Here is a 27,307-nt window from a genome sequence, read left to right as displayed (position 1 = left end):
AGGGAATTAACTTAAATATTTGATGTCCCTCAGGAGTAATTTTGTTTTGAGTTTTACTTTTTTTAAGTATATACTTTGGTTCCAGTTTACGAAGCTCCCCCCTCCCCGTCCCCACGTTGTTTATTGCTTGGATTGTATATATCACTTAATTTGGAGAATTTTGAACTTGTGGTAATGTTACAGAACTGATTGTCAAGGTATTTGTATAGTTTAGTATTACTGACTATCGTGGAAAATTTTTGAGTCGCTCAGAATTGACCTTGAATCCTGGCTCCATTATTTTCTAGCTATATAGCATATGAAAGTTAATTAATCTCTACACTTTGGTTTTCTCATCTTTAAAATGAGACTGTAAAAACTAAATAAACTAATTATGCAAACAGTACCTGATACACAGTAAATTACTCACATATTCTCTTCTCTTGATATGTACTATTCTCTACATACAAAGATGGAATCAATGACTATTAAGCACACCTATGGCAGAAATCTAAAGTCTCTGATAGAACCAGCCTCTATTCTACTACTTTGAACTGAGCATGCTTTATATCTCTAGAGTGTTTTAAGGTCTTTCTATTCATTTTTTTTTTTTAAGAGAGAAGTTGTAGGTTTACAGAAAAGTCATGCGTAAAATACAAGGTTCCCATATACTTCCCTATTATTAACACCTTGTATTAGTGTGGTACATTTGTTACAATTCATGAAAAATCATCCTTATAATTATACTAGTAACTAGTCCATAATTTATAATAAGGTTCACTGTATATGTTTTTTATTTTTATTCTAGTTAACATATATATAACCTAAAATTTACTCCTTTTAACCATAGTCACATAGAAAATGCAGTGCTTTGAACTATATTCACAATCTTGTGCTACCATTAACATCATCCATTACCAAAACTTCACAGTCGACCCAAATAGAAACTCTGTACAACTCAAGAATTAATTCCCCATTCTCTACTCCCAACCCAGCCCCTGGCACCTATATTCCAGATTCTGACTCTGTTTGTTTATTCTGGTTATTATTTATAAGTGAGAAATACACTATCTGTCCTTCTGCGTCTGGCTTATTTCATTCAACATGTCTTCAAGGTTCATCCATGTCCCATTCCTGTTTATGGCTGAATAATATGCCACTGTATGAATATACCACATTTTATTTATCCATTCACTGGTTGATGGACATTTAGGTTATTTTCATTTTTTGGCAATTTAATATCACTCTGAACATCAGTGTACTAATATCGTGTTGAGCCCCTGCTTTCAATTCTTTTTGATATGTACCTAGAAATGGGATTGCTGGAACATATGGTAAGTCTATACTTAACTTTCGAGGAACTACCAAACTGTCTTCCGTAGTGGCTGTACCACTCTCCCAGAACCATTTGTTGAAGAGTCCATTCTTTCCCAGTTGGCTTGGCAGCATTGTCAAAAATCAATTGACCTGAGATGTGAGGGTCTGTTTCTGAATTCTCAATTCAATTCCATTGGTCTGTATATTTATCCTTATGCCAGTACTGTGCTGCTTTGACCACTGTAGCTTTGTAATATGCTTTAAAGTCAGGAAGTGTGAGTCCTCTAATACTGTTCCTCTTTTTCAAGATGTTTTTGGCTATTCGGTGCCTCTTGCCCTTCCAAATAAATTTGACGATTGGCTTTTCCATTTTTGCAAAGAAAGTTGTTGAAATTTTTATTGGATTGTAATTTGTAAATCTCTTTGGGTAAAATTTACAGTTCCACATCTTAATATTTGGTCTACTAATCCATGAGCTTGGAACGTTCTATTTATTTAGACCTTATTTGATTTCTTTTAGCAAACTTTTGTCATTTTCTGCATATAAATTTTTTTTTATTAATGGAAAAAAAAAAGAAATTAACACAACATTTAGAAATCATACCATTCTACATATGCAATCAGTAATTCTTAACATCATCACATAGATGCACGATCATCGTTTCTTAGTACATTTGCATCGGTTTAGAGGAACTAGCAACACAACAGAAAAAGATATAGAATGTTAATATAGAGAAAAGAAATAAAAGTAGTAATAATAGTAAAAATAAAAAAAAAAACCCTATAGCTCAGATGCAGCTTCATTCAGTGTTTTAACATGATTACTTTACAATTAGGTATTATTGTGCTGTCCATTTTTGAGTTTTTGTATCTAGTCCTGTTGCGCAGTCTGTATCCCTTCAGCTCCAATTACCCATTATCTTACCCTGTTTCTAACTCCTGCTGGACTTTGTTACCAATGACATATTTCAAGTTTATTCTCAAATGTCTGTTCACATCAGTGGGACCTATAAATTTTTTATATCCCTGGTTAAATTTAATCCTAGATATTTGATTCTTTTAGTTGCTGTTATAAATGGAATTTTTTCTTCATTTCCTAATCAGATTGTTTATTACCAGTGTATAGAAATACTGGTTTTTGCATGTTATCTTGTATCCCACCGCTTTACTGAATTTATTAGCTCTAGTAGCTTTATTGTAGATTTGGTTTAGATGTTCTCTATATAGGATCCATGTCATCTGCAAGTAGGGAGAAATTTATTTATTTACAATTCGGATGATTTTTATTTCTTTCTCTTACCTATTTGCTCTGGCTAGAACTTCTAATACAATGTTGAATAACAGTGGTGACAGTGGCATCCTTGTCTGTCAAGAGGGAAGGCTTTCAGTATTTCACCACTGAATATGATGTTAGCAATGTTTTTTTTTTCCATATCTTCCCTTTATCATGTTGAGGAACCACCCTTCTATTCCTATCTTCTAAATGTCTTTTTTTATCAAGAAGTATGGCTAGATTTTGTCAAATACCTTTTCTGCGTCAACTGAAATTTTTTCTCTCTCAGTGCCTTAAATATTTCATACCACTGCTTGGTTTCTGATGAGAAATTGGCACATATTCTTACTGAGGTTCCCTCGTATATGACGAATTATTTCTCCCTTGCTGTTTTCAGAATTCTCTCTTCATCTTTGGCATGTGACATCTGATTGTATGTGTCTCAGAGTGGGTCTATCAGGGTTTATTCTGTTTCAGGTATATTGTGCTTTTTGGACATGTATATTTATGTCTTAAGAGTTTAGAAATTTTAGGGGTAGGCCAAGATGTTCAACAAGGAGAGTTCTTGCCTGCCATGCTGAAAACTGGGGTTCGATTCCTGGTGCCTGCCCATCCAAAAAAATAGTTTGGAAATTTGGGGACTTTATTGCCTTGAATATTCTTTCTGCCCCTTCTGGAAATCCCATCGTGCATATGTTAGTACACTTCATGTTGTCACTCAAGTCCCATAGACACTGCTCAATTTTTTCTATTCTTTCCGCCATCAGTTCTTTTGACTGTATGATTTCAGCTGTCCTGTCTTCTAGTTCACTGTCTCTTCTACTGGTTCAAATTTGCTATTTTATGCTGCTAATGTATTTTTTTCTAACATTTTTTTATTGTGAAATATATCATATATACAAAAAAGCAATAAGTTTCAAAGTTATAGAACAAATTCCCAAGTATGGAATGGGTTACAGTTCCACAATTTCAAGTATTTCCTTCTAGCTGCTCTAAGATACTGGAGACCAAAAAAATATATTTATCAGTGTAATGATTCAGTAGTCATATTCATTTATTAATCCTATCTTCAATATTAGAACTCCTTCTCCTTTCATCCTTCTCCCAATCTTTAGAGATATTTGGGCAATGACCATTCTTGAGTCAACAGAAGAATGACTTCTTCATGTTGAAAAGGGGTGTTGACATTATGGCATAGAAGATGCAACTGTTTGATGCTCCCGAAGAGACTAGTAACACTGGGTTTCAGGACTTATCAGCAGGGCTTATCTGGCGTAGGAACCATCTAGGTTTTTAGGTTTCTGAAAAGTAAACTTAGTTAGTGAAACTTTTATAGAGTTTCAGATAGAGCCCAGGGTATTATTTAGGGTTTACCAGAATACTCTTGGTTGGGGTTTTGGCAAACCATGGCAATTAGCAATATCTAGCTGAAGCTTACATAAGAGTAACCTCCAAAATATCCTCTCAACTTTATTTGAAATAATTTCTTGGCCACTGATGCCTTATTTTGTTAACATTTCTTTTCCCCCTTTGGTGAGGTAGGCATTGTTGATCATACAGTGCCAGGGCCAAGATCATCCCTAGGAGTATGTCCCACATTGCCAGGGAGACTTAAACCCCTGGACATCATATAGAAGGGGGAGGGTAATGATTTTACTTGCAGAGCTGAGCTGAGAGAAAGAGGCCACATCTGAGCAACAAAAGAGGTTCCCTGGAAATAACTCTTAGACATAATTATAGGTAGGCTTAACTTCTCCATTACAGAAATAAGTTTCATGAGAGCAAGACTGAAGATCAAAGATTTGGCTTATTGTTCTAGTTTGCAAGCTGCTGGAATTCATTATACCAGAAATGGAACGACTTTTAAAAAGGGGAATTTATAAAGTTGCTAGTTTACAGTTCTGAGGCCATGAAAATGTCCAAATTAAAGCAAGGCTATAAAAATGTCCAATCTAAGGCATCAGGGAAAGATACCTTGTTTCAAGAAGGCTGATGATGTTCAAGGTTTCTCTCTCAACTGGAAGGGACATGGCAAACATGGTGACATCTGCTAGCTGTCTCTCCAGGCTTCTTGTTTCATGAAGCAACACTGGGGGTGTTTTCCTTCTTCATCCCCAGAGGTCTCTGGCTGCGTGGGCTCTAGTGGTTCTTGTGACTATCAAGCTTTTTCTAAAATGTTTCCTCATTTAAAGGATTCCAGTAAACTGAGATCCACCTGGAACAGATGGAATCATATTTCATTATATTCTGTTTATTATCCGGGTATTACATTAAGCTATACAGAATTGTAAGACCTCATTCCCAATTCTAAACTCCATGTGTTTAGGTTGTTTGACTGAACTGACCATACAGGTTAAGTTAGATTGTGTACTACAGAAAACTTAGATTTTGGACAAAATAAACCTCTCTTCTTTTATTCTCATGCAGTAGATGAAGTTCTAAAGTACAGACAATATCCTTTACCCTGTATTCTGATTTCTTTAATCCCAGCCAAATCAGCTTCATTCTTAGCTCTCATTGACACCTGATCTCTTTTTCAGCTTCTTTAAACAGTTGCTGTATGTAGGAATGCTGACTTTCAGAGTTGCAGAACTCCAACTCTGAGTCATAGATGTCACACAGGTACCCAGAGTTTCAGGAGAATACCAGGTTATACACATATACCATGGCATCTCAGAATTTAGAAATAATACTTGAAGCTTAGGAATAAATCTGACTGCTGTTAGAACTTAAAATCTAGGCCCCAATTTTCTTACAAGTATTTTTAAAAAGAGGCCCTACAATATTTGTCCTTTGTTTCTGGCTTATTTTTCTCAGCATACTGTCCTCATGATTCATTCACCTCATTGTGTGCCTCATGACTTCATTCCTTTTAGTAGCAGCATAATATTCTATCATACATATATACCACAGCTCGCCCTTCTGCTCCTCAGTCAGTGTAACTTTCGGCCACATAAATCCATTGGGTATCATGAATAATGTCTCCATGAACATCAGTGCACAAATGTCTACTTGAGTCCCTGCTTTTCAGTTCATTCACGTATATTCCCAGTAATGGGATTGCCTATTCATATAGTGACCCTGTATTTAGCCTCCTGTGAATCTACGTTTCCCTCCAGAGAGGTTGCCCCATTCTGCTACCCTACCAAGATTGAATAGGTATACTTCTCGTTCCATATTTTCTCAAGACTTGAATCTTTCGGTTTATTTCATTTGAATCTGCAGATTTTGTTGAGATATAGTCATATAGCACATATTCTGTCCAAAATAAACAGTGTTTCACAGTATTCTCATTTACTTGCACAATCATCATCACTCTCAATTTTAGACAATTTTCATTGCTCCAAAGAGAAAATCCAAGACTCCCTTTAACTCTTGTCCCCTCCACCAAGTATTTACCCCTTGCATTGCTATAGTTCATGCAAGGACTTATTTATATTTGTTGTGCTAATTGGTGAGGTACATGGCTCTAAACCCCTTTCAATCATATTCCCCTTCAATATGGCACTATTATTTATAAACCCACTAATGAACTACCATCACCTCTATCCATTCCTATACTTTTAAATTCAATCTCGTTAGCTAATCTATACATATTAAGTAACTTTCTCCTTCTCTAGCTTTTGTCTATCTCTAAGTTCCCTACTGTTGTAATTTGCAAGCTGCTAGAATGCTACATACCAGAAACAGAATGGCTTTTTAAAGGGGGAATTTATTAAGTTTCAAGTTTATAGTTCTAAGGCCATAAAAATGTCCAAATTAAGATAAGGCTAAGTAAATGTCCAAATCTAAGGCATCCAAGAGAAGATACCTTGGTTCAAGAAGGCCGATGAAGTTTAGAGTTCTCTCTCAACTGAAGAGACATGTGGCAAACATGGTGATGTCTGCTAGCTTTCTCTCAAGGCTTTTTATTTCATGAAGCTCCCCCAGGGGCGTTTTCCTTCTTCATCTCCAAAGGTCTTTCTGTCAGCTTGGGGTCTCAAGCTTTTTCCAAAATGGTTCCCTCTCAAAGGGTTCCACTAAGCAACCCTACTTTAAATGGGTGGAGACACATCTCCATGAAACCCATCTAAAAAAGTTACCACACCCAACTGGGGAAGGAGCTTATACCTCCATGGGAACAATCAAAAAGCTCCCACCCAGCAATATTGAAAGAGGATTAAAAAACATGGCTTGTCTGGGGTCCACAAGAGATTCAAACCAGCACACCTATATTCTATGTTTTAAGACTCTTGTGTTTACATTTTCCAGGGGGGTCATATTAGTGAAATCATACAGTATCTATCCTTTTGTATCTGACTTATTTCGTTCAGCATTGTGTCCTCAAGGTTCATCCATGTTGTCATATGCTTCAGGACCTCATTTCCTCTTTACTGCTGCATAATATTCTTTTGTATGTGTGTACCACATTTTGTTTATTCACTCATTTGTTGATGGACATTTAGATTTTTTCCATCTTTTTGGAATTGTGAAGAATGCTGGTATGAACATCAGTATGCAAATGTTTCTTCATGACACTGCTTTAAGCTTTTCTAGGTATATTCCTGGTAATGGTATTGTCAAATCGTAGAGCAATTCAATATTTAGTTTACTGAGAAACCGCCAAACCATCTTCCATAGCAGCTGTACTATTATACCTTCCTACCAGCAGAGGATAAGTGGTCCCAATTTCTCCACATCCTCTGCAGCATTTCCTGTTTGTTTAAAGGCAACCATTCTTTTAGGTGTCAGATGATATCTCATTGTGGTTTTGATTTGCATTTCCCTTATTGCTAAGGAAGATGAACATCTTTTCATCTGTTTTTTAACCATTTGTATTTCCTCTTCAGAAACATGTCTATTTGTATCTTTGCCTGTTTGATAACTGGGTTGTTTGTTCTTTTGTTCGTGAGTTACATGATTTCTTTATAAATTCTGGATATCAAACCCTTATCAGATACATGGTTTCCAAACATTTTCTCCCATTGCATTGGCTACCTTTTCACCTTTTTAACAAAGTCGTTTGAGGTACATAAGCTTTTGATTTTGAGGAGTTCCCATTTATCTTTTTTTTCTTTCATTGCTTGCGCTTTGGGATAAGGTCTAAGAAGCTACCTCCTATTTCTAGGTCTTGAAGATGTTTCCCTATATTCTAAGAGTTCTAGGGTACTGGCTCTTATATTTAGGTCGTTGATCCACTTTGAGTTCATTTTTGTATAAGGTATGAGATAGGGGTCCTTTTTTATTCTTTTGGCTATGAGTTTCCAGTTTTCCCAGGACCATTTATTGAAAAGACTGGTCTGTCCCAGTTCAGTGGAGTTGGGGGGCCTTGTTGAAGATCAGTTGACCATAGATCCTGTTGGTCTATTTCTGAAGTCTTAATTCAGTTCCATTGATAATTATGTCTATCTTTGTGCCAATACCATGCTGTTTTGACTCCTGTGACTTCACAATAAACTTTAAATTCAGAAAATGTTAAGTCCTCCCATCTCATTCTTCTTTTTTAGGATGTGTCTGGCTATTTGAGGCCCCTTTCCCCTCCAAATAAATTTTGTAACTAGCTTTTCCAACTCTTCAAAGTAGGTTGTTGGAATTTTGATTGGTCTTGCATTGAATCTGTAAATCAGTGTGGTAGAAGTGATATCTTAACAACATTGAACCTTCCTATCCATGAACACAGAATGTCTTTCCACCTATTTAGGTCTTCTTTGGTTTCTTTTAACAATATTTTATAGTTTTCTTTGTACAGGTTCTTTACATCCCTGGTTAAGTTTATTGCTAGATACTTGATTATTTTAATTGGTATTTTGAATGGAGTTTTTTTTAATTGTCTTCTCAAGTAGGTCATTACTGGTATATAAAACATTACTGATTTTTGTGGTGATCTTGTATCCCACCACGTTGCTGAATTTATTAGCTAAAGTAGCTTTGTTGTAGATTTCTCAGGGTTTTCCAAGTATAAGATCATGTTATCTGCAAAAAATGAAGGTTTTACTGCTTCCTTTCCAACTTGGATGCCTATTTCTTTTTCTTGCTTAATTTCTCTAGTTAAAATTTCTAGCACAATGTTGCACAATAGTGGTGACATTGGGCATCCTTGTCTCATTCCTGATCTCAGGGGAAAGACTTTCAGGCTCTCACCATTGAGTATGATGCTGGCTGTGGGGTTTTCATATATGCCCTTTATCATATTGAGGAAGTTTCCTTTGATCTTTTGAAGTGTTTTTTCTTTTTTTTTTTTTTTCAGAAAACAATGCTGAATTTTGTCAAGTGCTTTTTCAGCATCAATTGAGATACTTGTGATTTTTTCCTTTCAACTTGTTAATATGTTGTACTACATTGATTGATTTTCTTGTGTTGAAACACCCTTGCTAGAATAAACCCCACTAGATAAAATGTATATATCTAGCACATATAAATCCAACAGCACGTATAAAGAATGTATAATTCTTTATACGTGCTGTTGGATTCAATTTGCAAGTATTTTGTGAGAGTTTTTGTTTCTATGTTCATTAGGGAGACTGGCCTGTAGTTTTCCTTTCTTATAGTATCTTTATCGGGTTTTGGTGTTAGAGTGATATTAGCTTCATAAAAAAAGCTTTTTGGAAGAGTTTGAGCAGGAATGGTGTTAGTTCTTTCTGGAATGTTTGGTAAAATTCCTCTGTGAAGCCATCTGGCCATAGAGTTTTCTTCATAGGAAGATTTTTGATGACTGATTGAATCACTTTACCTCTAATTGGTTTGTTGAGGTCTTCTATTACTTTTCAAGTCAGTGTAGGTCATTCATGTGTTTCTAGGAATTTGTCCATTTCATCTAAGTTGTCTAGTTTTATGGCATATAGTTGTTCGTGGTATCCATGGTAATGATTCTCCTCTCATTTCTGATTTTATTTTTATCCTCTCTCTTTTTTTCTTTGTCAGCCTAGCTAAGGGTCTATTGATTTTCTCAAAGAACGAACTGTTGATTTTATTGATTCTTTCTATTGTTTTTTTGTTCTCCAGTTCATTTATTTCTGCTTTAATCTTTGTTATTTCTCTTCTTCTGTTTGCTTTGGGGTTAGTTTTCTGTTTTTGCTAGTGTATTTTTAACCTCCATTATTGTGCCTTTCATCCCCATAATTTCTGCTATGTTTCTTTTTAAACTTTCAAGTTCTTCTTTTTCCTTATGTAGATGTGGGCTCCCCCCCCACCCCAAATCTGGGTTCATCACTCAGTGTAGCTTAATGTGACATACACTGAACAGCTGAGGAGGGAAAAAAACAGTTTATCTATGCCAGCAAGAGGACAGGGGTAACTTCCCATAGTAATTTTTCAATTGGCTTTTCTACATACTAGAGACAAAAAAAAAAAATAATCATCTTGGGTAACACGGGTCTGGAGAACTTCATTAGTTTCTTTTCTCAGTTATTTACCACTGCCTTCAGGGTTTACATACTCTGTGATACTGGGCACGATGCTTCCAAGTCTGAGGCAATAGATAAAAGCTTATTCATATCTAGGTGCAGTCTTTGCATTTACATATTTCTCTGTGAGACTAAGACCTCAACTTCATTGCGTATTACAGTTTTAAGGTTACATTTAAAAGGCTACTACTACGCTTACACATTGTCTTCTTAATATCCTTTATTGCTGTATCTACCATTAGTTTATTTCCATCCATATTTTCCTTCATCTCCTTGAATTGATTTTGGAGATTTGTCCAAATTTCTTTGATTAGTTGTTCCAAAGTTTTGGGTTCCTCTGAAATTTTAATTTGTTCCCATGAGGGAGCCATATCTTCCTGTTCCTTAGTATGGCTTGTAATTTTTGTTGATCTCTAAGCATCTGATTATTTTGATATTTTAATTCTGAAAATCAGTTTCTTCTTCTTCCCAAGGGTTTTATTGTAGATTGTCTATGCTCCTCTTTGACACTTGGTCCAACTTATACCAGACCTTTAGAGTAGCCCATGTTTAACTGTTCAGTTTTTCTCAGATCTTCTGCACCCGATTCTTGCCTTGGATATGCAGTACAACTTTTAGGATTACTCTTTTATTTGTAATTGTTTGACCTCCCAGGAGAAAGCTTCCTTTCTTTTGTTCCTTCTGGGGAAATCCTGATCTGTTCCGTTGGTTTTTGTACAAAATTTTCTCCCCAGCTCCTGTGATTTGTGTAACTTCTTTACCTCACCCAGTGCCCTTTTTATTATACTTTCCAATTCTGGGGCCTGTTCTGCCTTACAGCAGTTCAGTTTTCCCTATTTTTTTCCCCAAGAGACTTTGCTACCTCTGGTTCCTTCCCCGTTAGGGTATCCTGCCCTGGGAAGCCAGATCAAATAAATATAAAAGGCCCATTATTTTTGGCTGTGTGTGTGCACTTCTTTCCAGCAGTTTTGCTACAGTCTCTTTTATTTCCTAGGGGCCTTTTTGTGCATACACATTAGTTAGTCGTGTATGTTCCACCCTGGGTCTCTATGGACTTGAGTCCCTGGTCCTGGATATGCATGGGATTCTAACTTGCTGCTGTGGGTGGCTCTGTAGGCTGCATCAGTGGCAGGAAATACCACTACTTTTGTATGACTTTTAAATAGCATCAGACTAAGGGCTGAGGGAGGGAGAGGAATCCAGTCTGGCAGGTCTGAGTCATGGATTTCCTGCCTTTTTTTGGTGTTTTTTCTTTCTTTTTTTTTTTCCAATTCAGTGTTTGTGGAAGCTCTACTGTCCTTCAGAATTCCAAGCAATTGGGATTTGTCCTTTTATTAGTTGTTTCTGAGGGAAAACTCTTCCAGGGGATCTCTTTGTTACCATGTTGATGATGTCATTGGTCTTATTCTTTTAAACAGCAGCCTTCCCAGACACTGTTTTGCAAATAAGATCTTCTATGAAAACTCCAGTGTGTCCAACAAATAAAAGTGGACCTATTCTGTTTGAAGCAGAGATGGGAGGTCTAAACCCTAACCTACCTAGCTTTCTTCCCACCATTATACTTCTGTTTGCCATAGTTTGAAAGTCAGTCCCCCAGTAAACCATTATCCCATGGTCCTTTGTCGACAGTGCTCTACTGCCCTTGGTTTACCTTCACCCTTTATCCCTTCAGCATCCCACCTTTCAAATTTCCAAACCTAGGTAATTGCCACACACCTTTTTTGATGTATTAAATGGAATATTAATTTGTTACATATTCATTGGCTGGACACTGACAGATGAAACTTTTTCTTATTTATTATTCATTCTTAACTAGGTGTTGAAATTTGGTTCATATAAAGTAGTTGTACCAACTTACACTCTCAACAGTGCTGTGTGATAGTGCCCCCTTCTCCACAGACCTGCTAACACTGGGTGTGGTCATGTTTCCATTTTTGCCAGTCTGATGGGTGTAAAGTAGTCTCTCACCTTAATATGTATTGCCCTGATTACTAACATCAATGAGCATCTCTCATATGTATTTTGGCCATTCTATGAATTACCCATTTATTACTTTTGCTAATTTCTTAATTGCATTGTTTGAATTTTTCTTATACATTTTTAGGAGTATATCCTGGATAGTAATTCTTTATCAGTTATATACAATGTAAGCAACCTGTTTCAAGTATACCTTGTCTTTTCATTTAAGTAAAATAAAACACTTCCACATGACAAAAGATATGTAATGAAATTTGCTAAACTTTATTGGTCAAGAAATCTTTTTCTAAGTTAATGTCATAAAAAATATGTTCCTTTCTTCTCAAAAAGTTATGTTCCTTCTAAAAAGGTTAGATTTGATTTTGACTTTTAAGTTTCCAATCCATCTGGGCTCTTATTTTGCGCATGGATAGTAAATTGGTGTATCAACATGCATGGAATACCCCCTTTTCTCTTACCATTTGTAATACTAGTTTGGTCATCCCTTAGCAACCACATGGGTCAGCTATTAGGCACTATTATATTTTACTGTTCTATTTACCTTTGTGCTAATACCGTACTGCTTTAATTACTGTGGTTTTATGCTATAGGGTGCTTCACCCTTCCCCTGCCATACCACTTATTCTTTACTTCAAAATTTTCTGAGCCCTTTACTTGTTCATGTTAAGGTTAGAATCAGTGTCTAAGGGAAAAATTGTCATTTTCCAATATTAAACTTTCTCATCCACAAATATCTCTTTCCATTTTTTAATCTTATTCTCAACAACATGGCACCAGATTTTTTACAAATAAAATTACAACTCTTGTTAGATTACTTCATAGGTATCATATGGGTTTTCATTTTACTATTTTAAAAAATATTTTTATTACATTATCTAGGTTTACTTTTTCCTTTTATATAGAAATATTATTGATTTTTATATCTCCAACAACTTTGATGAGTTCTCACATTTATTGCCTGTCAAGATTCTCATGGATTTTTATGTAGATGATCATATCAACTATTATTATACATGATAGTTTTTGCATTTTTATTTCCAATCCTAATACTACCTGTTTTTGTTCTTGTTAAGGTTTCTGTGACCTCCAACGCAAAATTAAGTAAAAGCCATACTAACAGATATCCTTATCCATAGTTTTTGTAATGTTTTAGTAATCAAGGGCTTTTTTTCTTTTAATTGTGAATGGGTGTTAAATTTTAGCAGTAATTAATTATTCCCTCAAAATTTAAGGAGTTTTGATTTAATGTTTATTATTGTTCTTTTCAATTTTTTTCTCTCACTTGGCTTTAAATAATTTTCTTACTTCCTTTGGTTTTCTATTTGTCTTCTTCATTCATAGCCCAAGCATACTCCAGTCACTAATAATAATACTGTTGTGAGTAGAAATAATATAAATTCCATGATACTTGCACCAGAAACACAAAGTCACAACAGCTACTCAGATGTAAGCAGTTATAGTTCAGAAAAACTGTTAATGGAAATTGAACCTCCAAATATCAATGAAAATCATATACAAAATAAAGAAGAGGTAAGTATGGTATGATGCCTATCAAATTTTCCTTACACTAAAATGGTTTATAAGAATCAGATTACTGTCTTCAATAGTAATTATATTTTGATATTTTCTACTGTTATTACCTAAAAATATCATGTCTAAAGTATGTAGAATGGCTTGACCGTGGAAAAACTGTTTTTTGACAGAAAAGTTGAAACTTTTAAAATGAATAGTGACAAGGTTTTAAATACTGAAGGTATAGTTACTGAACCACTGACTTACCAATGCAATGTTTAGAGAATCAGGACATTTTGGTTTAATGATTATAAAGGAATATATTTCGTTGAACTTCTCACCACTATAAAAATCCATTGGTACAGGAACAAGAAAATTTAATAACTTGTAAAATATAAGATCAAAACAGAATTTTACAGTTTGGAGAGGGCTAAATTTGAGTTGGACTTTGGTAGATAGATGGGTCCATATGAGCTAAATAGAGAAAGAACAGCAACCTAAATAAAGGAAGGGAACTAGTAGTGGACACATATTTTCATGAACCAGGAAAAAAACTAATTTGAGTGAAGGAACAGTGAAAAGTAAGCCTAGATGTGGCTTAGTTAAGGTGTGCTTTAGGTGTGGTTTGAAAGAAGTCATTTCTTGACTCAGATAAAGAATGAAAATCCTAATAAGGAAGAATTGAAAAACAGGGATATTTTGTAAGAGGCAGCTACAAACTATTGCTAGAACTTAGAAATCAGATTGGCATCTAAGGTATCTAGATTAATACATAGTGTAGTGTTAAAGATGAAAAGGAAGGGAGAGAAACAAGACAGTCTAATAAAGAAATGGCCACATTTTGCAATATACTGGCATTAGGGTCTTAAAAAGATAGTCAAAGGTGCCTATGGTATTTTTTTCTAATTTCTAATATGCATTTTAGGAAAGCCGTTCAGCATCTCCATTATCCATATCTAGTGAAGGAAGAGAGAATATATGGTATAACATGCCCTATAATACTACTCATGTATCAGGTTTGTAGTCATAGCCTTTTTTAAAAAAAATTACTAATTATGAAATGCTACTGTGAAATTTCATCCAAAGGAGTTATGTATTTTATGCTATAATATTATGTTCCATTTAGTCAATGTCAAAAACAAAAATAATTAAGTAGAACTTAATGTATAGTTGCCTAAAACATAATGTAAATAATTCATTGAAGCAAAGGGATTTTTTTAAAAAAAATGTTAGATACTTTTACTCAAGACTGTAGCATTATTAATTTTTTAACCATTCCTAAGGCCCAACTCAGCATCCTAATCGCAAACGGATGTATATAGAAGATAATTTAAGTAATTCTGATGAAATAGAAACGGAAGAAGATGAAGAAAGAAGAGCAATCTTACTTCCACGGAAACTAACTAAATTTGAAAATGCAGATTATCACACCTACAAAAGTAGGTAGATCAAATGCCTGTGTCAAAATGCAATTATTTAAGAAGGTGAATTCTTAGATTATGAATGAATCCATTCACAAATACATTTTTTTGTAAAGACAGCTTTAGATAAGTCTCAGACCAATGATGCTTTATTTAAAATGAATACTGTTTTAGAAAGTCTTTTATATTTATAGATTTCCTATCACTACCTGCATATAAGTTTTACTTGAGTATGAATGTGCTGATAACATTAGTTTGTCACTAAATACTCTGGTTAATAATAATCTGAAACTAGTTAAAAATAATCCAAATATTTCCCATTTTAAAACTGTCCTTTTAATAGCCTTGCCAAAAGTTACTTTAGAATCGGAATAATTTCATTTTTAAATTAAAAAATATAATAAGGAGGGAGACAGCCAAGATGGCAGCTTAGCAAGGTATGGGATTTAGTTTGTCCTCCAGAACAGCTAGTAAGTAAGCAGAAACAGTACAGAACAACTCCAGGGGCCACATCAGTGACCGGACACACAGCGTACCCCAGTCTGGACCAGCTGGACTGGTTGTGAGCCCCCCCAGAAACATGAGTTCCCTAAGCCTTGGCGGCTGGCACCCCACCCCCATAGGCTGCTTCCAAGAGGGGAAAGGGAAGGGACTTTACCAGCAGCAGGGGCTGAGTGCAAGCTTCAAGTGTGGAACTAATTCATAAATTCTGACTACTAAAAATGGGCCCCCAGCTCAGGTGAACCTGGTCAAAGCAGAGGTCACTGATTTTCGCCCCTGTGATGAGGGGGCAGGGGTGATGGAAAAAGAGAAAAAGAAAGAAACAGAGTTTTTGTGGCTGTTTCTACAAAGGCTTGACTGCCTTTAGATACAGTGGTAGGACTTCTCAGGGCCACAACTGCCCCAGGCATAGGCAGAAACAAGCTTGTTTGAAACCTTTCCCAAGGGAGGGGTGAGGCCCAACTCAGATGGAATCCCTCCCTCAAGGAAGTCAGACCACAGGGCTTAGTAATTTCAAGCCATTAAAACCAGCCTACAGCCTCTCCTCTGTCTCCACCACACCCCCAGCAGGGAGAGTTTGCCAAAGTTAAATGTACCATATCATCTTACACTGGTGGGAACTCTAGGCAGACAAGCGAAACATACTGGGAAGGATAAGAAAAACAGAGCCAAGACTTCACAGGAAAATCTTTTACCCTGCTGGGTCTTACCCTCAGGGAAAACTGATGCAGATGACTCTTTCCTCCTGATAGGAGGCCAGTTTGGTCTGGGAAATTCCGGCTGGGGTCTATAATACCTAAGTAGACCCTCCTAATGGTGGGGTGGCGGAGGGAGGCACCATACAGGCAGGGCAAGAACCAAGAAAACAAGAACTGAAACATTCTCCTCTGTTAAACAAAACCTAAGCTAGAGGTCCAGAAAAAGCTGAAGTGAATGTTAAAGAACAGACAGACAACAAATTCATCCAGCAAGAAAACCCTAGGTAAAAGAAGTGAAAGCAATCTCCAGAATAAACTAATTAAGGTAATTAAATGCAGAGATGCCAGCAAAAAATAACAAATCACACTAGGAAAATTGAAGATATGGCCCAGTCGAAGGAACAAACCAACAATTCAAATGAGATACAGAAGTTGAAACAGTTAATTCAGAATATACAAACAGACATGGAAAACCTCATGAAAAACCAAATCAGTAAATTGTTGGAGGATATAAAGAAGGCAAGGAATGAACAAAAAGCAGAAATCAAAAGTCTGAAAAAACAAATCACAGAACTTATGGGAACGAAAAGCACAGTAGAAGAGATGAAAAAAAATAATGGAAACCTACAATGTTAGATTACGAGAGGTAGAAGATAGGATCAGTGAACTGGAGGATGGAACATCTGAAATCCGACAAGCAAAAGAAAATATAGGGGAAAAAATGGAAAAATATGAGCAGGGACTCAGGGAATTGAATGACAATATGAAGCACACGAATAAACGTGTTATGGGTGTCCCAGAAGGAGAAGAGAAGGGAAAGGGAGGAGAAAAACTAATGGAGGAAATTATCACTGAAAATTTCCCAACTCTTATGAAAGACTTAAAATTACAGCTCCAAAAAGTACAGCGTACCCCAAAGAAAAGAGATCCAAATAGACGTACTCCAAGACACTTACTAATCAGAATGTCAGAGGTCAAAGAGAAAGAGAGAATCTTGAAAGCAGTAAGAGAAAAGCAATCCATCACAGACAAGGGAAACCCAATAAGACTATGTGTAGATTTCTCAGCAGAAACCATGGAGGTGAGAAGACAGTGAAATGATATATTTAAATTACTAAAAGAGAAAAACTGCCAACCAAGAATTCTCTATCCAGCAAAACTGTCCTTCAAAACTGAGGGAGAAATTAAAACATTTTCAGACAAAAAATCACTGAGAGAATTTATGACCAAGAGACCAGCTCTGCAAGAAATACTAAAGGGAGCACTAGAGACAGATACAAAAAGACAGAAGAGAGAGGTGTGGAGAAGAGTGTAGAAATGAAGACTATCAGTAAACGTAAAAAGAAGAAAAATCAGATATGATATATAAAATCCAAAAGGCGAAATGGTAGAAGAAAGCACTACCTGCACAGTAATAACACTGTTAATGGATTAAACTACCCAATCAAAAGACATAGACTGGCAGAATGGATTAAAAAACAGGACCCATCTATATACTGTCTACAGGAAACACATCTTAGATCCAAGGATAAACATACGTTGAAAGTGAAAGCTTGGGAAAAGATATTTCATGCAAATAACAATCAGAAAAGAGCAGGAGTAGCTATACTAATATCCAACAAATTAGACTTCAAATGTAAAACAGTTAAAAGAGACAAAGAAGGACACTATATATTAATAAAAGGAACAATTCAACAAGAAGACATGACAATCATAAATATTTATTCACTGAGCCAGAATGCTCCAAAATACATGAAGCAAACACTGAAAAGAGAAATAGATACATCTACCATAATAGTTGGAGACTTCAATTCCACATTCTCATCAATGGATAGAACATCTAGACAGAGGATCAATAAAGAAACAGGGAATTTGAATAATACAATAAATGAGCTAGACTTAACAGACATTATATAACATTACACACCACAACAGCAGGATACACCTTTTTCTCAAGTGCTCATGGATCATTCTCAAAGATAGGACCACATGCTGGGTCACAAAGCAAGTCTCACTAAATTTAAAAAGATTGAAATTATACAAAACACTTTCTTAGATCATAAAGGGATGAAGTTAGAAATCAATAATAGGCATAGTGCCAGAAAATTCTCAAATATGTGGAGGCTCAACAACACACTCTTAAACAACCAGTGGGTCAAGGAAAAAATTACAAGAGAAATCAGTAAGTATCTCGAGGCAAATGAAAATGAAAACACAACATATCAAAACTTATGGGATGCAGTAAAGGCAGTTCTAAGAGGGAAATTTATTGCCCTAAATGCCTATATCAAAAAAGAAGAAAGGACAAAAATCGAGGAATTAACTGTCCACTTGGAAGAAGTAGAGAAAGAACAGCAAACTAACCCCAGAGCAAGCAAAAGGAAAGAAATAATGAAGATTAGAGCAGAAATAAATGAAATTGAGAACATGAAAACAATTGAGAAAATCAACAAAGCCAGAAGCTTGTTCTATGAGAAAATCAATAAGATTGATGGACCCTTGGCAAGATTGACAAAAAGAAAAAGAGATAGGATGCAAATAAATAAGATCAGAAATGGAAGAGGAGACATAACCACTGACCCCACAGAAATAAAGGAAGTAATGACAGGATACTATGAACAACTTTATGCTAATAAACTAGACAATGTAGATAAAATGGACAACTTCCTAGAAAGGCATGAACAACTAACTTTGATGCAAGAAAGTAGACAACCTCAAAAAACCAATCACAAGTGAAGAAATTGAATCAGTCATTAAGAAGCCCCCCAAAAAGAAAGGCCCAGGACCAGATGGGTTCACATGTGAATTCTACCAAACATTCTGGAAAGAATTAGTACCAATCCTGCTCAAACTCTTCAAGAAAATTGAAGAGGAGAGAAAGCTACCTAACTCATTCTACGAAGCCAACATCACCCTCATACCAAAGCCAGACAAAGATATTACAAAAAAAGAAAACTACAATCTCTCTAATGAATATAGATGCAAAAATCCTCAACAAAATTCTAGCAAACCAAATCCAGCAAAACATTAAAAGAATTATACATCATGACCAAGTAGGATTCATCCCAGGTATGCAAGGATGGTTCAACATAAGAAAATCAATTAATATAATACACCATATCAACAAATCAAAGCAGAAAAACCACATGATCGATTGATGCAGAAAAGGCATTTGACAAAATTCAACATCTTTTCCTGTTGAAAACACTTCAAAGGATAGGAATAGAAGGGAACTTCCTCAAAATGATAAAGGGAATATATGAAAAACCCACAGCTAACATCATCCTCAATGGGGAAAAACTGAAAACTTTCCCCCTAAGATCAGGAACAAGGCAAGGATGTTCACTATCACCACTGTTACTCAACATTGTGTTGGAAGTTCTAGCCAGAGCAATTAGACAAGAAAAAGAAATACAAGGCATCAGAATTGGAAAGGAAGAAGTAAAACTATCACTGTTTGCAGATGATATGATACTATATGTTGAAAACCCTGAAAAATCCACAGCAAAACTACTAGAGCTAGTAAATGAGTACAGAAAAGTGACAGGTGACAAGATCAACACTCAAAAACCTGTAGTGTTTCTATACACTAGTAATGAACAATCTGAGGGGGAAATCAAGAAAAGAATTCCATTTACAATTGCAACCAAAAAAATAAAATATTTAGGAATAAATTTGACTAAAGAGACAAAAGACCTGTATAAAGAAAATTATAAGAAATTGTTAAAAGAAATCACAGAAGACCTAAATAGATGGAAAGGCATACCATGTTCATGGATTGGAAGACTAAATATAGTTAAGATGTCAATTCTACCTAAATTGATCTGCAAATTCAATGCAATACCAATTAAAATCCCCAAAACTTACTTTGCAGAAATAGAAAAACCAATAACCAAATTTATCTGGAAGGGCAGGGTGCCCCAAATAGCTAAAAGTATCCTGAGAAAAAAAAGTGAACTTGGAAGTCTCACACTACCTGACTTTAAATCATATTATGAAGCTACAGTGGTCAAAACAGCATGGTACTGGCATAAAGATAGATATACTGACCAATGGAATAGAATAGAGTGTTCAGATATAAACTCTCTCATCTATGAACAATTGATCTTTGATAAGGCAGTCAAGCCAACTCACCTGAAACAGAACAGTCTCTTCAATAAATGGTGGCTAGAGAACTGGATATCCATATGCAAAAGAATGAAAGAGGACCCATATCTCACACCCTATGCAAAAATTAATTCAAAATGGATCAAAGACCTAAACATTAGATCTAAGACCATAAAACTGTTAGAAGAAAATGTAGGGAAATATCTTATAAATCTTATAATAGGAGGTGACTTCCTAGACCTTACACCCAAAGCAAGAGCATTGAAGAAAGAAAGAAATAAAGGGGAACTCCTCAAAATTAAACACTTTTGCGCATCACATAACTTCATCAAGAAAATTAAAAGACAGCCTACACAATGGGAGACAATATTTGGAAACGATATATCTGATAAAGGTCTAGCATCCAGAATATATAAAGAGATTGTTCAACTCAACAACAAAAACACAGACAACCCAATTACAAAATGGGCAAAAGACTTGAACAAACACTTCTCAGAAGAAGAAATACAAATGACCAAAAGGCACATGAAGAGATGCTCAACTTCCCTGGCTATTAGAGAAATGCAAATCAAAACCACAATGAGATATCATCTCACACCCACCAGAATGGCCATTATCAGTAAAACAGGAAATGACAAGTGCTGGAGAGGATGTGGAGAAAGAGGCACACTTATTCACTGTTGGTGGGAATGTCAAATCGTACAACTGCTGTGGAAGGCAGTTTGGCGGTTCCTCAAAAAGATAAATATAGAATTGCCATATGACCCGGCAATACCATTGCTAGGTATCTACTCAGAGGACATGAGGGCAAGGACACAAATGGACATTTGCACACCAATGTTTATAGCAGCATTATTTACTATTGCAAAGAGATGGAAACAGCCAAAATGTCCATCCACAGACGAGTGGCTAAACAAACTGTGGTATATACATACAATGGAATATTATTCAGTTGTAAGATAGAATAAAGTTATGAAGTATGTAACAACATGAACAGACCTTAAGGACATTATGCTGAGTGAGATTAGCCAGAAACAAAAGGACAGATACTGTATGGTCTTACTGATATGAACTGACATTAGTGAATAAACTTGAAGAATTTCATTGGTAACAGAGACCATCAGGAGATAGAAATAGGGTAAGGTATTGGGTAATTAGAGCTGAAGGGAAACAGATTGTGCAACAGGGCTGAATGTAAAAACTCAGAAATGGACAGGACAATACTACTTAACTATAATACAATTATGTTAAAACACTGAATGAAGCCGAATGTGAGAATGATAGAGGGAGGAAGGCTGGGTACACAAATGAAATCAGAAAGAAAGATAGATGTTAAAGATTGAGATGGTATGATCTAGGAATACCTAGAGTGTATAATAATAGTGAAATGTACAAGGTACAATTTCAAAAATGTTTTTGCATGAGGAAGAACAAAGGAATGTCATTGCAGGGTAGTGAAAATAGATGGTAATTAATATTTTATAATGTCACCTTCTGTGTGAGACTAAAGCAAAAAATGTTTATTAGTTACAAAATTTATATTTTGACTAGTGCATTTCCTAATATAACTTATGTAGATAGTTTGATTGAACGCCATATGTACTTGGAATATCAGGTAAGACATGAGATTTTGCTGGTTTGTCCAGAGTGATGCCCCGATGAATCCCAGAGTGATTTGATCAGTGAGTGGGAAAGTATCTGCAAAGCCCCCTTTGGGGAGTGGTGAGAACGGGGAGAAATTGAACTTCCCCAAGTTGAATTCTTGATATTCTCACAAGCAGTGTGGACAACCAAAGCTATAGGCAGAGCACCCAGTCTTGGAGTTTGTTCATATGAAACTTAACCCCGCAAAGGATAGGCCAAGTCCCAGAGTAATTTGAACAGTGAATAAAAAAGTATTTGCAAAGTCCCCTTCAGGGAATGGTGAGAAAGAGGAAAAATTCAACTTCCCCAAGTTGAATTCTTGATATTCTCACAAGCAGTGTGGACAATCAAAGCTATAGGCTGAGCCCCCAATCTTAGGGTTTGTTCATATAAAACTTAACCCCACAAAGAATAGGTCAAGCCTACTTAAAATTAGGCCTAAGAGTCACCCCAGGAGAACATCTTTTCTTGCTCAGATGTGGCCTCTCTCTCCAGCCAACACAGCAAGCAAACTCACCACCCTGCTCCTGTCTACATGGGACATGACTCCCAGGGGTGTGGACCTTCCTGGCAACATGGGACAGAAATCCTGGAATGAGCTGAGACTCCGCATCATGGGGTTGAGAAAAACCCTAGAATGAGCGGAGACTCAGCATCAGGGGATTGAGAATGAGAAAACCTTCTCAACCAAAAGGGGAAAGAGTGAAATGAGACAAAATAAGTGTCAATGGCTGAGAGATTCCAAACAGAGTCGAGAGGTTATCCTGGAGGTTATTCTTACACATTAAATAGATATCACTTTGTTAGTCAAGATGTAGTGGAGAGGCTGGAGGAACTGCCTGAAAATGTGGAGCTGTGTTCCAGTAGCCATGTTTCTTGAAGATGATTGTATAATGATATAGCTTTCACAATGTGACTGCGTGATTGTGAAAACCTTGTGTCTGATGCTCCTTTTATCTACCTTATCAACAGACGAGTAAAATATATGGAATAAAGATGAATAATAGGGGGAACAAATGTTAAAATAAACTTAGAGTGAAATGCTGGTGATCGGTGAGGGGGAGGGGTGGGGGTATGGTATGTATGAATTTTTTTCTGTTTTCATTTTATTTCTTTTTCTGAATAGATGCAAATGTTGCAAGAAATGATCATGATGATGAATATGCAACTATGTGATGATATCATGAATGAATGACTACATATGTAGAACAGAATGATCAAAAATTATGAATGTTTGCATTTGGTGTTTTTTGGTATTTTTTTAAAAATTTAAAAATTAAAAAATATATAATAAGGTCTACCTTTGATTTCATAATCTTTAGATTATACATAGTACCAAAAAATAAGAGAGATTTTGTTCTCAGCCTCATAACAAGTAAGCTTAGATTTGTAATGGATATTTTAACTTTAGCTGATTGTCTTCATTTTTTTTAGTGTTTGAAAGCATTTCTACATTTTCAACAAATGAATTTTATACTCCCGAGGACCACTGGGAAACTCATTGTTCAGGTGTAGGGATGATGTGTGAGAAACTCAATAAAGAATTTAAGAGGAAAATTCAGGTGAGTTATCATTTTTTATTTTATGATGTTACCCAATGATAAGCGAACATGTCACACTTTCTAGTAAATTATTGGCTTGTTAGATTGTTGGCAACTAAATACTCATTCATGAAGCCAGCTTTTCTCATGCACTGGTCAAAATCTGGAAGGTTATTAGGTTAAAAAAAAAAAAAAAAGAACTTTCAATATTCCATGAACTGAGTTCTCTTACTTCTTCAATCTGTGCATTATCCTTATTCTTTTTCTGTTAATTCTTGCTTTTGTCCTATTTTCCTACCTATTCCAATTTGTTTAACATTTTGAATCTTCTGCAGTACTTCTTTTGTTATGCCACCTGTTTTTTAGACATTTTGAATCTCATAGATCTACTTTTAGGGAAGTTAGTATAATATAAAAGTTGAGCAACTAAAGTCAGAAAAGTCCTTTTTACTTCATTCTGTAAAGAAACTTTCTAAAACAATTTTAGATTATTAATGGTTTCTCCATTGGTCTCTTTCTCTCATATGTCAGTATTTAGAAGAATAATCAGTTCTTTTAAGCCTGCATGTTAATAGAAGATTTTTCTGCATAGGTTATTGGTCCCATTTCGTCCTTGCCTTTTCCTGCTATGTAAAATACTATGATAATCCCTAGCATTTCTGTAAATATTGTAGAGTGTAATGTCCTTATGAAAAGAATTAATTAGCAGTTCAACCCTCATTCAAAGCCTTACAGAGGGTGCTTAACACCAGTATTACTGCATTAGCTTATTAACACTTTAAATAACTGAGTTTTTAATTTTTTGCTTTTCTAAGTTCTTCTTAGTCATTTACATTTTATAGAAAAGGCTTTTGCTCTTATAATATTCTTGATTAGATTATTGTTTTATAAAGTTTTATCAAGTTAGAAATGAATATTTTTCAGGGCCACCAGAAGAGAATGGATTATTTTGCTAAGCAGAATTGGAAATCAGTTCAACAATATATGAAAACAATGACCCATCAAATTCAGGAATATAGGTCTGTAATAAAAAAAAGTCACTTCTGATAACTTCTGAATGCTATAGTTTTTAAAATTTATTTTCACTTTTTCTTTAATAGGATTAAAAAACTTGATAAATTCCAAATCACCATCATAGAAGAACTGGAGAATTTTGAGAAAGATTCACGGTCTTTAAAAACTTTGGAGAAGGAATTTGTGGTTTGTTCTTTTAAAAATAATCCTAAAACCTGGTTTTTAAAGAGCTAGGAAAATTTTCTCTTATTTATCTTCTGCTTTTAGAACATACTCTAAAGCTTTTTGTTCTTTAGAAAATAATTTAGTTTTATCTTGGGTTTTCAGTCAGCTCTATAAAAACACGTATAGTTAATCTTAGGATGAAAACCTTTGATTTATAAGGGAGAAATCCTGAGAGAGTTTTACTTTCAATTATTTTATCTGTGAAAGAATATATAGCATCTTGAATATTCTTAGCATATAGTCAGTTTGTTTATTTGAATTTGGAGTAATAGAACTGTAGTAATTCCACTGTCAGATTTTAATATTTAATCATATTAAATGTAACAAGTTTTTTATCATATAAAATAGGAATTCGGGGAAAAGGTATTTCAGAAGTTCAGTGCCTATCAAAAAAGTGAACTGCAGAGGTTAGTATGACATTCTTAATGACTAGAATCTATAAAATTAGATATTTAAATTAACAATTATTTGAATAATGTATTTGAAAAATATATACTTAAAATTATACATATACTATATTATAGTAATTGAACTTGATTTCCTGATTAAATACAAAGGTAAATCTATTATTTTATTTGTTAGGCTTCATGTTTTGAAAACTTCATTCTATAAAAATGTCTTCCACAACACTGATTATGAAGAAAATATTTTTACAACTGAGGTATAAATTTTATATTTTTATGTGCAGTTTTTTTCATATTGGTTAGTCTAACTTGTCTTTTTGCTAAGAAAGCTTTATGATAAATTTCATGGGTTAAATATATTTACTTATTTACAGATGTCTTTGATGAAAGAAAACATGAGAAGGCTACAAGACAGGCTTCTTAAGGACATGGTAAATAGATTATTTGGTTTGGGCTTTTCAACAGAATGATCATACTTTTATGTCTTTAAAGGGGAAATTGTTTCAAAGGTTTTTCTTCTTTTTCTTTTTTGGGTTGTTGGGAAGGCCCAAGATAAGCTCAGTAACCTTAGTTCTTTAAATTAGAATCATGAGAACAGATTTTATAGTAAAAGAATAGAATGATTTAATAATGCATTCTTACACAATTTGCAAATTTAAAAATGAGCAAGAAGAATGATTTCTTTGTACTGTATCGGGCTTTGGTCCTGCCTGTCTTCTAAAGGAAAAGGTGTGTCAGGACAGTGCTACCCTGAAAGATTTTGGTACATTGGAAGAATTATTGTCCATGCGGATGATCTCATTTACTTAGATTTTGTGCCTAAGGATTAAAAGCTCTGGTCTATGTAAACATGTGTTTGTGTTTTCTTAAAGATGACAGGCACTTTTAAGTGTGACTTATTTATACTTTGTATACAGAGTATATTGATGTTATTATTTTTTAGTAGAATCTCAGTTTACTGCAATAGTAAAATTCACTGTGATGTGGCTAGTTTCATTTGAAGCCAACAAACTCTCCACCCAACTAGCTTGCTCATTATTGAAATGTTTTTCTGGACTATTTTTATTTGACTTTCTACCTTTAAATATTAATTCTGGGCAGGCCACGGTAACTCAGTTGCAGAGTTTTCACCTGCCATTCCAGAGACCCAGGTTCCAGTTCCCAGTGCCTGTCCATGTAAAAAAAAAAAAATCTAAATTTCATTTGACTTGGGGATTTAAAATACTAGAAGTCTTTTCTCAACTGATCATCTCAAGTATTAGTGATGATTATAGAATTCTCTAGATACCTAAAGCTAGAACCTGGAGGGTTGAGAAAAATGAGTCCTGATTAATATCTTTATGAAATGGGTTATTTTAAAATGAATTCCTAATAAAGTTTGATTTTTTGTTTTTACTTTATTTGATGGTTTTGCAGTGATAATATAAAATCTAATTGTGTAATTTTGATTTTTAACCATAGCAAGAAGAGGAACTTCTTAATGTGCGCAGAGGCCTGATGTCACTATTCATGTCTGGAAGAAATGTTAATGTGTAAAGTTTATTTAACACGTTTTACCTAATTTTGTATACCTATATACCTCTTTTTTGTATATTACTGAGGAAATACCAGAATAGCCTTATAAAAAGAAAAATACATGTTACTGAGCAAGTACACCTTTGTAGGAACCTCCAAATTCAAAGGAATTTAATTTTATGGACGAGGAAAGAAAACATTATAACATGGCTCCAAGCCCAAAAGATTTTTATTAACAGAATATTACTCTTTTTCTATAGAGAAAGTTTTGAGAAACTGAACAGTAAAAGGAATTAGCTTATTTTTTAATTAATATTTGTATTAGGCCAGTATTACTGAGTATGCTCAAAAAACTAGTGTCTTTTATAAATTAAAATTTATTGGATAAAATATATTTTAAAACAAATATAATTTTGTACTTGAGGCAAATTTAAATTTGTTTAATAATTAAAAATATAAGTTATTAAAATCAGTCACATTTAGAAGTATAAGGGAAATTCCCTGATTTAAAATGTTTACCTGAGTCATAGATTGATACATTCAGCACACTGTTGGAGAGTGTATTCAGTTATAGCTCCAATGTATTAGAAGGCACTGAATAGCTGAAAATAGTTACTAGGTTGCCTAAGTATTTTAATTTTAGGTAGAAGTCCTAATGTTACTCATAAGCAGGCTGTTTGGACAAGTATTTTTAATCTCATTATATTCATTATAATAGTATTTTGTTATATTATTTTATAAAATGAGTACACATTCAGTTTGTTTTAATTTTATAATAAAGTTGAAATAAATGCTCA

General features: G+C 34.8%; 1 protein-coding gene across 6 annotated transcripts in view; it reads left to right on the top strand.

Moving 5' to 3' along the window:
* The window catches only part of SYCP2 (synaptonemal complex protein 2), a 103,270-nt gene extending 75,963 nt beyond the window's left edge, over positions 1-27,307 (top strand). For all 6 annotated transcript variants that reach the window (XM_077116841.1, XM_077116826.1, XM_077116817.1 and 3 more), the window contains 10 exons: positions 13,270-13,458; positions 14,366-14,456; positions 14,724-14,879; positions 23,246-23,373; positions 24,277-24,371; positions 24,453-24,552; positions 24,940-24,998; positions 25,174-25,252; positions 25,370-25,426; positions 26,457-27,307. In XM_077116841.1, coding sequence (XP_076972956.1) covers positions 13,270-13,458; positions 14,366-14,456; positions 14,724-14,879; positions 23,246-23,373; positions 24,277-24,371; positions 24,453-24,552; positions 24,940-24,998; positions 25,174-25,252; positions 25,370-25,426; positions 26,457-26,531 — 1,029 coding nt within the window. In that variant the 3' untranslated portion in view covers positions 26,532-27,307. The remainder of the gene's footprint in view (positions 1-13,269; positions 13,459-14,365; positions 14,457-14,723; positions 14,880-23,245; positions 23,374-24,276; positions 24,372-24,452; positions 24,553-24,939; positions 24,999-25,173; positions 25,253-25,369; positions 25,427-26,456) is intronic.

Source organism: Tamandua tetradactyla, chromosome 1 (assembly GCF_023851605.1).
Source record: "Tamandua tetradactyla isolate mTamTet1 chromosome 1, mTamTet1.pri, whole genome shotgun sequence".
Classification (NCBI taxonomy): domain Eukaryota; kingdom Metazoa; phylum Chordata; class Mammalia; order Pilosa; family Myrmecophagidae; genus Tamandua; species Tamandua tetradactyla.
This window is presented reverse-complemented; position numbering and strand designations above follow the sequence as displayed.